At 51.6% G+C, this 14746-nt stretch overlaps 1 protein-coding gene across 7 annotated transcripts in view; it reads left to right on the forward strand.

Annotated features, from left to right (window-relative positions):
- CNTFR (ciliary neurotrophic factor receptor) overlaps positions 1-14746 on the forward strand; it is a 446573-nt gene that overhangs the window by 199673 nt on the left and 232154 nt on the right. The window contains exon 1 of one of the 7 annotated variants that reach the window (XM_043514907.1): positions 4209-4348. The exons of 4 other annotated variants lie outside the window; for them this stretch is intronic. In XM_043514907.1, coding sequence (XP_043370842.1) covers positions 4295-4348 — 54 coding nt within the window. In that variant the 5' untranslated portion in view covers positions 4209-4294. Of the gene's footprint in view, positions 1-4208; positions 4349-14746 lie in introns of those variants that run through there. 2 more of the 7 variants (XM_043514905.1, XM_043514906.1) reach the window with 2 other exon arrangements.

Genomic DNA, 14746 nt, shown 5'->3' on the forward strand with positions numbered 1-14746 from the left:
CTGTGATCAGTTCCTGTTTACTTGTCAAGACAAGCTCTCATACAAAATTCACCCATATTGGAGGCAGCCCTTTTTGTGGCAGGAAATTGTCGTCTATAATATGTAGAACTTCCAAGAATGTTTTAGTACTGGCGGCATGAGATCTCCAGCATATGTCACTCAAACTGAAGTCCCCCATGATCAGGAAAGTTTTTTCCCCACACGTTATAGATAACTGCATAAGGAGCCGGATATCCTGTTTCCTGGAGTGATTTGGTGGTTTGGAGCAGACACCAACTAATAACCCATGTTTGGGCCTTGTTTGTCAGGACATTGATCCATAAGCATTTGGGATCATTTTCTTTTGAGTTATCAGTGACTCGGAAACAGGTAGTGCCATTTTTGACAGTGTGCTGCTTCCCCTCCCCTTTGGGCCACTTGATCCTTCCTAAATAGGTTACAGCCATTGATTTCAACATGCAAATCGTGGGAGTCATCCCACCAGCTTTCAGTGATATCAACTAGATCAAATTTATGCTCATAAATGAGCATAATTCCAATTCCTCTTGTTTGTTACCTAGGCTTCTAGCATTGGTGTATGGGCAAGCGTCTGTCGACCCGGGCCAGGAATCGTATCTCCCAGCTGCAGTGCGGACATATCCTCTGGCCCTCAGTTTGCTGTCTATAAAATGAAGATAACAGCACTGCCCTACAACACCGGAAGGGTTGGGGGAATACATACAATCAAGACTGTGAAATGGTCAGATACAAGGAACAGAGGGTTGGAAGGGACTTGCTGGATCCTGGGGTCAGCAGGAAGGCCCCATTGTATTATCCTGTTTCTAAATTTGTCAAGCTCCATCTTAAAGCTAGTTAAGTTGTTTGCCCCTATGCCTCATATTGGAAGGCTGATGGGGGCCTGGTAAGTACCTAAGATAGGCAGGATGGGTATCCCCATTTTACAGATGAGACATTAAAGGTCTGTCTGCACTGCCGCCAGAGGTAAGACTGCTGCATGTGGAGACATACACGAGCTAGCTGACTCCAATAACGGTGAAGCCATGGCAGCACAGCCCCTCTCGGGCCCCTGGGCAATATTTGATTGGCTATCCCATGCCGCTGGGGCTTTACTGCTCTTGTTATTGGAGCTAGCTAAACCCAAGCTAGCGGAGATATGCCTACCTATGCTGCAGGCACACCTCTGTCTGCTGTGCAGATGTACCCTCTGTGACTTGCTTAAACGCATGTGAGGAATCGGCGACAGATCTCCTGGTGCCTGAACCCCAGAGCCATCCTTCCTGTGTCATGCAAGGGACTCTTTCACCCCAGCCCCCCGGAGGATTTCCCATTGCACGTGGGAAGCTGCTGACGCAGCTTAGCACCAGCGTGAGCAGGCACGTCAAGCCAGGCTCTTCCTCCAGCCCGGGCTGGGGCTCAGTCCTTCTCGGGTGTCCTTGGTAAAAATGCTTCTCTTTGGCTCCATCTACACTTGCAGCGAGGGGTGTGATTCCCAGCTTGCGTCGACATCCTTGGGCGAGCTCCCACCGAGCTAGTGTGAGTCGCGCAGACTAGCTTCTCCGAGTGCAAACCCACCTGGGCCCCACGGGTGCGTAGTCAAGGCAGCTAGGCTGTGCCACTGCCGGGCCACCATGCCTACATTTCTGTTTTTAGTGTGCAAAACCTTCTGTGTTCACCCCTTCTGTGCCATGCAGCCTTCCCTCTGCTGCTAAGGCTGCCATTAATGCTGGAAAGCCCAAGGAGGCTTTAGCATGAGTGGAGAGTGGGGTGGACTATCTTGCCTACTGGGAACATTATTCAGGTGGCTTGCTGGGAATGAAGGGCCCCGTGATCTTCATTGCATTACTTGGCCTTCCTTCCTTCTTCTTGACCTCCTCCTTGTTCTCTGCCTTCTCTTTGACCTTTTGCCTTGGCCATTTGCCTCCTTGACTTTGTTTGTCTTTCCCTGGCTCTCTGCATTGTCTAGCTCGAGGTCCCTCTGAGAGGCTGGCTCACTATACCAAGCTGCTAGACCATTGACGCTGGTCAAGCCTTCTTCTACTGCCTCAGCTGCAATCGGCTGGAGTCCTCGTAGAGGGAAGGGGAGCTAGCAGGCAAGGGGCTGTTTGTGAGGGTCCCTCTGCTTTGGAACTCCCTCTCTGCTCCCTTGGTCCATACTAGTTTACTGACCATTAGGGTAGGTTGTGCGACGAAAGCTCTGGAGGGACAACGCAAAGGTCTTAGGAGTGGTTCCACCCTCGGGTTATTGATCGATGCTGTGGCTGTGCTGATTGGTGGTTGAAGAGTGGTTAGAGGCACAGTCTGTTTGGTGGTGGTGTGCTTAAGACTTGTCGGTGAGTCCCTCCAGCCCGGGATACGGCTGCCCTTTCCTAATGAAGGTGCGTAGAAATCTAAATAAATAAGCAAAGTTTGTCAAAAGTTTTCAAACCCACTTGTTTTAGTTGAAAAGGGGAATGTGGGTGAAAACCATTTTGGTTCTGGCAACATTTTTCAGGTGTACAAACCCTTTCATCAATGTTTGTCTGGTGTTTTATTTTTCATGGGAAAAAAAAACTTCTTTTGCCGGGCGGGCGGGGGGGGTGTCGAAATTGATAGTGTTTCCAGTTTCCCACTGTGCAACTTTTAATTGGGTGCATGTCGTGTCTTCGTCAGGTGGCGTTTTCCTGACTCCTTGATTGGATGAGCATGCGTATAAATACTGGTAATGCTCCTTCCAGCTGAGTCTCACATGGGACTCTCTTGGTGGTTTGGAAAGTTTTTTGAAACCATGACAAATTTTATAAGATGAAAAAAAAAAGTTTCCGTTTTGAAAGCTTCAGAAGGGGAACTTTTTTTTTTATACTGTCCAGAATTCAAAAATCAAAAGGACAAATTTTGACCAGCTCTATAAATAAATCAAGCTTCTTAAGTGCCGCTCCGAGTCCCGAATTCCAGGCTCCCCCCATTCCCCGTGAGCTGTAGAAAAGAGCCTCGCGCAGCTTGACTTCAGCAGATGCAGTCTGCAAGCTGCTCAGCAAGCGGGGCAGAGTTTTGTAAGCCCAGAGCGAGACCGGTATCTGTGCTGCGAGTCTCTCCTAATTGGTGCCCAGCCAGTGGGCTAAGCAGGGCTTTCATCTGCCCCATGTCCCAGCCTCTTTTGAAGCTTTCAGTACTGGTACATTCACTGCTGGAGCCACTCCTGAGTTAGGGTTATTACCTCCACTTAGCAGCTCCTCTCTGAGAGATGGCTGCAGAGGAGAAAGGGAGGGGGAATCGTCCATCCCGGAACAGACAGCAGCCGTGTCACCGTGTGTCCAGGTCTCACCTCTCCCTTGTTCCTGGTCACCACTCTCTGAGCTGTAGTGACCAGAGTTTGGCAGCTCTGCAGCTGTGTCTGCTGTGCACCGAGGGGCGCACTTTGGCTCTGTCACGATTCCCTGCAGGGTCACTACGGTTGTCACCTTTTTAATTGCTGATAACCAGACCTCCGAGGCCGGCACCAGCTGAGCAGAGGCTGTCTCGGGTTAATGACCCGGCGCCTCCCACGCCCCACAGTAACCGGACTTTTGGTTCGGCTGCCATTCAGGGTTGCCAGGTCCCCTTTTCGACCGGCCCCTGCAACCCTAAATGGCACTCTGACAGAGAAACCAAAAACCGGACTCTCCAGGTAAAATCCGGACGGGTGGCAAGCCTAAATCACAATTGGCAACTAGCCACCCTGTAACTAAGTCTGCGGTGGAGTTCTCCCTTATCTCCACCTCTCACTGCGGGTCGGTCACCTCCACCTGCCTTTCAGCTCTGCGCCACCCTGCCTACTGGCCCCGTTCCCTGCCGTTCATGGCACTCAGCTTCCTGGGCCAGGCATAGTTTCCAGGAATGCTCAGGAGCCTTCCCGCTTCTCCCTTTACCCCTCTCAATCAGCTGAGGCCCCGAAATGGGGTGTGGCTTATCCGCTGTATTACAGGAACACCTAGATGCTCCAGCTGAGATTGGGGTACCCATAGTTCTGGGTACTGTACAAACACATAGTAAGAAACAGTCCCTGCCCCAAAGAGCTTACAGTGTAAACAGCCAACACAGACAAAAGAGAAATTATTATCCCCATTTTACAGATGTGGACCTGAGGCCCGGAATGATTGAAAGCTTGATCCAATGGCCCTTGGAGTTCAATGAGTGGTGGATCAGGGTCTAAGTGACTTGGCCAAGGTCACACAGGGAATTCTATGGCAGAGGTTTCTGAAGTGCTCATCTGGAGCCTGGTCCTTAAGCCCATCCTTCCCCTCCAAATGTGGGCTGCAACATATGACAAGGAACCAAAATGAGAGGGACACATGCAAGAAACTTCAAACGCCATGGGATTCCTTCCTTTACTGTGAGTAACTCTCTCTGAAATCTCAGTTCTGTGAGTTTTTATTTTGGATATAAATAACTTCCAACAGTAAAAGGAAGGGACCCCACATTTGGATGAAGTTAAGGGAACTTGGAGACTCAAATGAAAGATGTCACTCAAAACAAGCTAAAGGTGCAAGACCTGGCACCCCCCAACCCCAGTTCTCTTTCCCTTGTTTCCTGACCCAGTGCCTTATAAGAACATAAGAACGGCCATACTGGGTCAGACCAAAGGTCCATGTAGCCCAGTATCCTGTCTTCCAACAGTGGCCAATGCCAGGTGCTCCAGAGGGAATGAACAGAACAGGCAATCGTTGAGTGATCCATCGCCTGTCACCCAATCCCAGTTTCTGGCAAACCGAGACTAGGGACACCATCCCTGCCCATTGAAGTTGTTCCATGGAGCTGCTCCAAAATTGTCTGTTGGAAGTTTTTGCCCAATGGAAAATAGCTCTTTGACTCAATGACATGTTTTTGTTTTTACAGAACAATTGGTCACTTTTTGTTGAAAAGCCAAAGCAAAATTGGTTTCAGGTTTTTGATTTTGCTTTCTGATCTGTTCTGTCAACCCTCCCTACAGTGAAACCTGCATTCCCAGGGTTTTCACTCACATCTCCCCGTAAACACCTCTCCAAACAGTCTTGTCTCTCGTGCACGCATTTGATCTGGAGTTGGGCCTGATGTCACCTGCCTCATCTTCCGTGGTGAGGAGGAGGGAAGTGACATCCTGCTCACCACTCTCATTGGCAAGCGTGCAAGGTGAGCTTCTCGATGCAGCATTGTGGGTTCTGCCCCTGAACTAGCTGCACAGCTTGTGGGGGGGCTGATGGGGAAGATTCGCCCCGTTGTCCTGGGACAAGTAACGTAGTTGAATGTTTTTTAACTTTTCTGCTGCTTCTGTACTGTTAAGGGAGCTTGTTTCCCTGTCCTGTGGAGAGGGCTCCTGTCTTCCGTTCCTAGGGCATCCCGGTCTGCTGGCCCACAGCAAACATCCCCTCACTGCAGAGGGGACTCACGAATGCTGTCTCTTCCTTTGGTCCTTCCCCCCCCCCATGTCCTCCCCTCTCCCTGGCGCTCTGCTGTGGGGAGGTGCAGGAGGGAGGCAGAAGTATACAAAGTCCCATGTGCGGTTGCACCAAAAGCCAGTGGTTTATTAGTAATAACTCAGTAGCTATATCAAGAGCCAGCACTGTCTGGATGCAGGGAGACCAACAACCTTGGCTCTTTAAGTGCATGCTCGCTTGGCAACGGGAGAGATCTAAGAAGCTGGATGGGACACAATCTGACAGGATCCATCAGAGCTGGAACAAGATGGGAATGCAGCCGATGGTTGAAGGAAATGTAGTGGAGCAGAGAGAGATGATCCAGAAGCTCATTTCAGGGACTGCTTAGCCTTCCTCCTCAGCACTCACTCAGCAAAGGCTCAAATCTTGGAGGACCTTCCCCTGCTTTATTATTCCTACTTTCAGTGCTGATGAAACTTTCATTAGGACCAGCGTAAACAGTTCAATGAACTAATGCAAATCTGGAGCCAGCGTGGGTTGCGCAGACATAGCTGAGGGCAGATTCTGGACTCTGGTTTACAGGGGAAAAGCTGAAAATATTCCAATGTATTCCAAAGGTTAAAAGGAGTCAGAGAAAAGCTGCTGGTGAAGCACTGTGACAATTGCCTGTACAAATTTGCCGGGCAGCAGGCAGAGGCATTGCATGGAGTGGTCCCGTAGGGCAGTGGTTCTCAAGTAGGGCCACATGTACCCCTGGGGATATACAGAGGTCTTCCAGGGGGTACATCAGTTCATCTAGATCCAGTAAAAGCTGTTTTATCCAGAAAGCTCTCTAAACTGGCATTTCTAATCTTCATAGAAAGTCCAGTTTATAGTTCGGTTGGCGCAGGGCTGACAGGCTCCCTCCCTGGCTCTGTGTGGCTCCCTGGAAGCAGCATGTCCCTGCTGCTCCTAGGCGGAGAAATGGCCAGGAGGGGTTCAGAGTACGGGAGGGGGTGCGGCTCTGCGAGGGAGTTAGTGTGCGGCCCAGCGGCTCTGCGCGCTGCCTCTGCCCACAGACACCGCCCCCCGCAGCTCTGACTGGCCACGGTTCCCGGCCAATGGGAGCTGCGGAGCCAGCACTCTGGGTGGGGCAGGGGCAGCGCGCAGAGCCGCCTAGCCATGCCTCTGACTGGGAACAGCAGGGACAGGTCGCCGCTTGCAGGGAGCCTCCTGAAGTGAACACCCCCAGGGTCCTGCACCCTGAAACTCTTCTGCACCCCAACCCCCTGCCCTGAGCCCTCTCCCACACCCAAACTCTCTCCCAGAGCCCATGCCCCGCACCCCCTCCCGCACCTAAACTCCCTCCCTCTTAGTTAACTGGAATTTTTCACTTACTGGCACCACCATTCCCCCCATGCTGGATAAAAAAGCTTTTACTGTATTTGCCTAGTTTTACAACAGGCTACATAAAAAGCACCAGCGATGTCAGTACAAACTAAAATTTCATACAGACAGTGGCTTGTTTGTACTGCTCTATCTACTGTACACTGAAATGTAAGTACAATATTTATATTCCAATTTGATTTATTTTATAATTATATGGTAGAAAGGAGAAAGTCAGACATTTGTCAGTAATACTCTGCTGTGACACTTTTGTATTTTTATCTCTTATTTTGTAAGCAAGTCGTTTTGAAGTGAGGTGAAACTTGGGGGTATGCAAGACAGATCAGACTCCTGAAAGGGGTGCAGTACTCTGGAAAGGTTGAGAGCCACTGCCTTAGGGGATTTAACTGGGATGGAATGGAGAAAAGCAATGTTTAGCGGGCTGTTGGACTGTGTGTTAGTAGCCCAAGGAGAGTGGTACAAGCCTTATATTAGGTGCCCAGTCCCACAGCAACTCATTGAGAGGTGAGTGCAAGGCTCCCTTAAGCTCCTTCACAGCCAAAATGCAACCTGGGCCAAGCCCTGGGGGATAGCATGTAGGGCATTATCCAGCTCTGATGAAGGGATGAACTAGAGGGAACCCGCTCTTGTCTCTCATTTATAAGAGCCACTTTCAGCCAGCAAGACCAGCTCTCATTGTCTCCACTGGGGCACTCCTGCAGGGCTCATTCTGGGGCCACCATTTTCAAGGCTCTATGTTGGATTCGGTTGGTAAAGAATAGGGGCCCATCCCAACCCAGCATGGTGGGTGTGGGCAGAGACGCAGGGGGAGCCCCTTATGCCCTACATGAGTCTGTGGTCTCCCTTACATCTTGCTTTTTTCGTCAACAGCTAATTTACTCCTGCCTCTCACTGCCGCATTGCGGGAGCACAGGGATGGCAAAGGGAAATGCTCCAGGCCGTTTGTTATTGGGAGCACTGCACAACACAGCCCTGTCTGATGGGAAGTTAGGCGGCAGGTGATGGTGGCTAGACCACTAAGAACCCCTCTTCCCAGTGAAGGAATCCAGTAGGATGAAGGCGGCCATTGCCAGATGTAGGACCAGTCCTGCCAAGCGCCCGTCTCTCCCAATGACATTAGTGGAGCCCCAGGGCTGAAGGCAGATGGCAGCTTCCCAGGTTGTGTGATTTTGGAGCCTGCTTTTGAGGAAACAGAATGGTGTCAAAATGTCCTGTGTGGTCTGGGCACCAGCCGGCATGTGGGAAACCCAGCTTTGCGTCCCTACGTTGCCTGATTCTGGGATAAAATACTTGGCTCTGAGTAAATGTGGGTTGTCAGCGTCCTAACCACCAGGCCTAGAGCGGGGGTCCGTCAATCTCTGCCAAAACCCCTTCTATTGACGAAGAGGCCTGGCAGGGTGGTGGCCTATGGCGGGAAGAAGCAGGGCAGGAAAGATGAACAGGTTAGCGGCAAAGAGGGAGCGTATTCAGAAGGGCTGTTTCTCATTCCACTACCGGGCTCCCATCCCTCTGTCACTGCAGGTGGGGCAGGCTGCCTTCAGTTCTACCACTTTGCTTTCTCACCCCACTGCTCTCCCTGCGTTCCCCTGTCTGCCCTACCTTAATGTTACCCACCCTTCCCTAGCCTACCGAGAGCCAGACCCTAAGAAAGGAGAGCTGGTTATTTTATTCAGGTACAGCAGCAGCGCACCAGGACTGAGAGCCGGGAAACTGGGATTCTCCTCTTAGCCCTGCCACTGATCTGTGAGACCTTGTGCATGTCGCTTTCCTGCTCTGTGCCTCAATTTCCCCAGCTGTAAAAGGGGGGCTAATGGTTCCGACGCTCCTTTGTAAAGAGCTGTGGTGGATGTTTTGCTATACAACGTCGTGCATTGGCAATGCAGCCGGCGCTCGGCGCAATGGCCAAGCCGTGATGGACGCCTGGAGATGTTCTCCTGGGATGACAGGCAGATATTTGCAGAACACTGGCTGTTGTTGTGGGCAGTTGGTAGCACCAGGACCTCCGGTTCTGACATTAATTCTGAAAATGCATCTCCGTGCCTTCCCCAGCCACAGCTCAGTGAGCACTGCTGGGGCTCTTCCTGGAGCAGCTTCACTTCTGGTGCTGGGTTCCCATAACAACCGTGCCAGGCCTGACGTCCTAATATTCGTTCTCAGCGTATGGCAGAGGACTGATTACCTGCCCCGCCTTCCTCTCTCTCTCTCTCTCTCTCTCTCTCTCTCTTTTTCTCCTTCCTTGGCTGGCTGCGGCATAGAATTACAGTAACTCATCAAGGGTGATGTGGCTGACTTTGATGGAATATTTCCACCCTCCTTTAATTTCACAGAAGGGCATTAGCTAAAGAATGTGCCCAGCTTTAATGGATTGTCTGACTAATACGCTCTGAAAGGGTCGGGCCAGAGGGAATAGATTTCTAATGGGCCTGTCAAACTCTGAAGCGAGGCCGGAAGAAAGTGGGGGGAACAAGGGGGAGCAATGGGGAAATCTTCAAAAGTTTATAACTCACTGCAGCTCAAAACTAACCCACCCCCCTGTCCCCAGCCTCTCTATTAAAAAGAGAAGGAAGCAAGGAAGTGAGCTTTGGTTTGGTTTTAAACTGAACCCTTTCCTCTCTTCCCTGCTTGAGAGAGCAACTCGGATGCAAGGAGCTCAGCTCAGGCTGTAATGTTGCCCTTATCAAAGCCCTGCAGCATGGGAGCCTGAAGATGGAGAGGAAGTGCCATAGGGGAAGGCAGGAAGTGACGTCTCTGGGAGGGGGAAACCAGAAAGAGGCTCTCCAAATCCTGAAAGGTTTTTACGTTTGCAAGTTGAAAAAAATCATCACAATTTCAGTTGTCGAAAAAATGTCAAACAGCGGCGGTTGTAAGCTGCGATTGGCTCTTTCCAGTGCCACACCACTTTGATAGACACGACACATTGTTCTCAGAAAAATGCTATAGAATATATGCGTCTCCCTAGGCATGCATATGGGGCGTGTCACTGTCATGTGTTGAATAGGGATGTTTATTTATTGGCCTCAGATATCGCAGTGTGACTAATGCCCTGGATTATCAGTACAGAATGCAAGAGTAGCTTTTATTTTTTTTTAAGAGAAGGAAGACAGACCATGGAAAGATGCCTCCGATGAAGTGAGCTGTAGCTCACGAAAGCTTATGCTCAAATAAATTTGTTAGTCTCTAAGGTGCCACATGTCCTCCTGTTCTTTTTTGCGAATACAGACTAACACGGCTGCTACTCTGAAACCTGGAAAGATGATGAACAATGGCAGAAAGTCTTTAGCAGAGAGGTAGAGAAGGCAGCATTAGAAATATAACACGGGTAGGAAACGGGCCATGATATTTCTGCCACCCTGGCCCACTGAGTTAGTACCTTAGTCTGTTAATGGTCCACCAGTGATTTGCTTTCCTTGTTTTTCCCCCTCCTCCTAGAAATTTAAGTTTGGAATGATGCATCTCCCAAGGTTTTTGTTTTCTACTGGATGCAAATGACTCTCTACAGCTAAATGGTTACGGAAGACCCGCTATATAGCAGGAAGGATGGAGTTCTGTGCATTGTGTGAATGACTGCTTTCGGACCACCTCAGCTTATCTTCCCATTCCTAAGGGTTACATCCTAAAGACTCCTGCACTCTCTGTGCCAGCTACACTGCATTCCTCGTAACCCCTCTCTGTAGAATACTTCCCTATGAGGTGCAAGCAGTTTGCATCGTACACCATGTAGAGAAGGAAACATGCTGCAATTTCGTTCACGTCATACTCCCTGTCAGTACCTGGGCAGGGAAGCTAGTGACCCAACCAGCAGACCGAATTCAGTGATGAATCCTGGATATGGGCCACCTGAAGCATATTGCGCATACGCTAAGAAGAAGAGAGGTGAATCTAATTTTCTCTTGGGGGATGTTACCTGGATCCTCCCGCAATAGGTCTTGATGCCTGGAGAAGAGGCCATGGCTAGTAGCAGTATTCTGCATCCGGCATTACATTCCATAGTAGCGTAGGGGGTTAGTTTGCTTTGGGATCCTGCCGTACTTTCCAATAGAGGAATTAGACCCAGTACGCTGGAGGCTGGTGCATTTTCTTGAAGAGGGATTAACTTATAAGGAAAGGGTGAAAGAACTAAACACAGTCCTGGCCCTTTAAAATTTCTCCTCTAGTGCTGGAAAGAAGTGTCTCTCTTTAAAGAGGAGCTTGGTGGTGTTCAATGGAATTCACCCTGCAGGGGAGTTGGAAACTTAAAGGGCCGGGACTGCATGGATAGCTTGATTCAGCAAATACGATGGGGTGAGTGGGGAAGGTATGAACACTCTGGAGCTATGGTGCTTGGAGGGTGTAGGCTGTTCATGGGGCATTGTCGCTGGGATGAAAGTGGGCAAAGGAAGGTTTAGGATGAGTATCAGGATGGTTAGGTCTGAGAGCTGGTGAAAGACACTCCCCAGGAAAGCTGCTGCTGTTGTCATTGGGAGGGGGAGGAGATCATGCACAACGTAGTAGGTGCTGTCTGCGCCCGCATGAAGACAGACTCCGGCTCCAAAATCTTACAGTGCAAGAAGACGATCACGGTAGGAAGGGGGGGGGGGGGTAGTGCCTGTATATTTGAATATGTTTGTATTTTATATTCATTGAGTTTTAATTTTTAATAAACAATATTCACGCCCGCTGCACCCACCTGTGTCTCAACCTCTCCATGACTAGACCATGGAGGAGAGGGCCGTTTCCCGGCAGAGATCAATGCAGAAGGTGTTCCACGCCCAGGAATCAATTTGGGAGAAGGAGCAAAGACGGTTGCAGGTCAAGTCCCTAGAAGGGCAGCAAGTCGTTAGCAGAACAGTCGGGCTTGGGGTCAGTGCAATGAGAGGCGAATGGATAAGTAGGGAGGGGCAGATCAACGAAGGGCCTTGAAGGTGAGGACAAGGAGCAGGAACGTGATGCGTTGGGAAAGGCAGAGGGAGAGGCAGTGATGTGGTCAGAACAGCAGGCCAGGGAGATGATCCGATTATTATTACCTGGTATTACCGTAGCGCCTGAGATCCCTTGTCATGAAGCAGGACTCCATTGTGTTAGGTGCTGTACAAACAGAACTAAAAGACAGTCTATGGCCCAAAGAGGTTCCAGTCTAAGACAAAAGGCAACAGAGGGATACAGGCAAACTAACGGGAGAGTGTAAGGAAACCATGCGACAATATTGGTTGTGTTTCATATGGATGGGAGGTGAAGGCCTGTGTGGGAGACCAGATAACAGGCAACCTGCGGGCCTGACTGACAGAGAAGGTGGCATCGCCAAGGACACAGGGACTAAGGAGGGTTTGGGAGGAGAGAGAAGCGTTGGAAGCCCTGTCTCTTTGATCCCATAAGATCAGGTTGGACGAAGCACTAGAGAAGTTACTGCAGGAGCAGCCATGTGCTGGCACCTTGGCTTTAGCACCCGGAGTGCACCGGGCACTTCGTACAACAGCTACTGGCCCCGGCCCGGAGAGCTCACAGCCAAACTTGGAAGTGAGTGAGAGTAACTCCCGATGGGGACAGGCTGAGTGACTCCCAATGGGGACAAGGAACAGGCTGAGGCAGGTCAAGGGTGGCAGCAGTGAGATCTTGTGGCTACTCAGCGGTTTGGGTCTCCCTTCTCCTAGACGCCGTGGCAGGGATGGGTTCCTGGGAGCTGTTTGTATGCTGACAGGAGTGGTGGTGAATGAGGACGGGGATGACTGATCTGATGGTGGAGAGCAAGGATGGGACCTTGTGGTTCGGGCATCAGGCTAGCCCTAGAGATACCTGCTTCAATTCCTGGTTCTGCCACTGACTCTGTGTATGGCCTTGGGCAAGTTGCTTAGGTCCTGGTTTAAACTGAGAATGGGTGTCTGCCTAGAAGGTGCGCTCTAGCTCCGCCCCAGTGCAGGAATCCCTATGGCTTGGAATGCAGGGGGTCAGATGGGATGACCACAGTGGTCTCTTGTAGGCTCTGACACTCTGAGATGGGCCCTGGGAAGATTCTGGCTCTAGAACTGCGGAGTCTTCTAAGAGAGGGTGAGGTTTGGTTCAGGGGATGTTTCCACTGGAGAACATGCTGGGGAGAAGCAAACGTTGACACCACTGTGAGAGGGGGTGGCACTGTTCGCCTGGGCTAATCTGTCCGATCACAGTGTAAAGAGTAAGGCCTCGCTCCCTCCTGCTGTCCCACAGCCAAATCAACTGACAGTCACTCCTGTCTCCAGGTATCACGGGCTCTGGGTACGGGAGTCCCCAGACTTAGAAGGGGAAGCACCAGCTTTGATTTGAGCAGGCAGCCAGACACACGTCCACCCTGAACGTGTTTTGGGGTGGGGAGGGTTGGGAAGATGAACAATCAGGGAGGTAGGGGAAGGGGCAGATCAGGGAGAGGAAGCCAGGAGGCCGGGGTGGAAACAGTGGCCAGCGGGCAGTCTGGGATGTGGTCCAGGGTGCTTGGGGTCAGGGAGAGGGAGCTGGGAACGTGCACAGCTCAGACCATCAGTCTCGCCGGCCCCTTGTTTCACTAGCCCTGTAGGTCACAGACCATTTGTCCCAGTGTTTGCAGGAGAAGCAGCTAAGGCTGAATCCTGCCGTGTGCCCCCTGGGCTTTCCCCAGGCCCACCTGTGAGCAAGGGCTGTTTGCCTCTGCAGAGCGAGTGACCATGCACAGGCCAGAGCTCTAATGATACAGCTGCCAGCCCCGCATGTTCACCCCCCCCGCCACAGCGCTGAAAGCAGCAGCCGCTCACTCTACCCCCAGCTTGGTCAAACTGTGTCGCTTGCTCTAACGTGGCGTCTTCACTGCCTTTTCGTACCGGGGCCTCCCGTTCGGCTGTTGCCCACCCAGGTGACGCCCCACGATCCTTGGCAGCGATTCTGTCACAGCAGACCCAGTGGGACCAGGGGCAAGGACTCCTGGGGGAGGTCCTTGCCCCTGCAAGGTGGGGAGGGCTTGAGGCAGCGAAGGGGTGTGGGAGCGAGATTGGCAACTGCAGGGGGCCCACTCAGGAGTCACCACGAACCCCGGCTTGTCCCCCCTCCCTGTGCTCTGGCCGAAGGGACTCGCTCCACCCCAGTGGACAGCCTTCAGCTCTAAGTCATGCCTTGAACTCCACCCCAAGCGAATGCCAGCCATTGCTTGGTGGCTGCTCAGTGTACAAACCGACCTGGTCAGACTCAGCCTGGTGCCCAGGGTGCACGCGTCTGCGTCATTGTGCCAGCCGGCCTGGGCACTCTGCTCATCAGAGAGGCCCTGGGTGGTACAATGCCCTTTGCCACCCTCTAGCAAGGATCCCTTCTGGGCAGAGTGATGCGCTGCCCTGGAATGAGGAGAGGGAGCCTGCCCTGTGGGGGTACCTGCTGTGGGGATGACAAGCACCAAGCTTCATACTCCAAGAATGTCAATACAGCAGCTTTCACCTGCAATCAGTTCCCCGTGGAGAAGCCTGGCTTCATGGCGGGGATGGAGATGAGCACAGATCCTGTTCTCCTGCTTTTCCAGTAGTGCCAGGGAGCCTGCTGACCCTTCCCCAGTAAAGCCCTTGGGCCCCCTCGGGAACCTTGGGCCTGACATGGCTGCCCATCAATTTTCAGCGTGTTAACAGACCATCCACTGTAGCCCGATCTCTGTCCCTTCCTCATTCAGCTCTGCTAAGTGTAGGGTCAGCGGGCCAGATCCTCAGCTGGCATAAATCACCCAGGGATTCATTGGCTTCAATAGAGCTCTGCCAATCTACACCAGCCGGGGACCCCAGGATCCCCCTTCCCATCCAAGAGGTGTTCAAAGGCGGGAATGGAGAGGCGCTAATGGGTGAGTTTCAGAGGAAGAGCCTGCTCCCTCCTACCACACACACAATAGACACACTATGGTGGGGAGGGACAGAGGGGACAATCTAATCAACTGTACCTTGGGATCGGAGTTTCTTAGCTCCTTGTGCCACTCGACAGCTCTCTTAACACCTTGACAGCCATGCCTGTTGGAGCCCCTGCTGACTGTACATCGGTAT

This window comes from Dermochelys coriacea, chromosome 5 (genome assembly GCF_009764565.3).
Source record: "Dermochelys coriacea isolate rDerCor1 chromosome 5, rDerCor1.pri.v4, whole genome shotgun sequence".
Taxonomy (NCBI): domain Eukaryota; kingdom Metazoa; phylum Chordata; order Testudines; family Dermochelyidae; genus Dermochelys; species Dermochelys coriacea.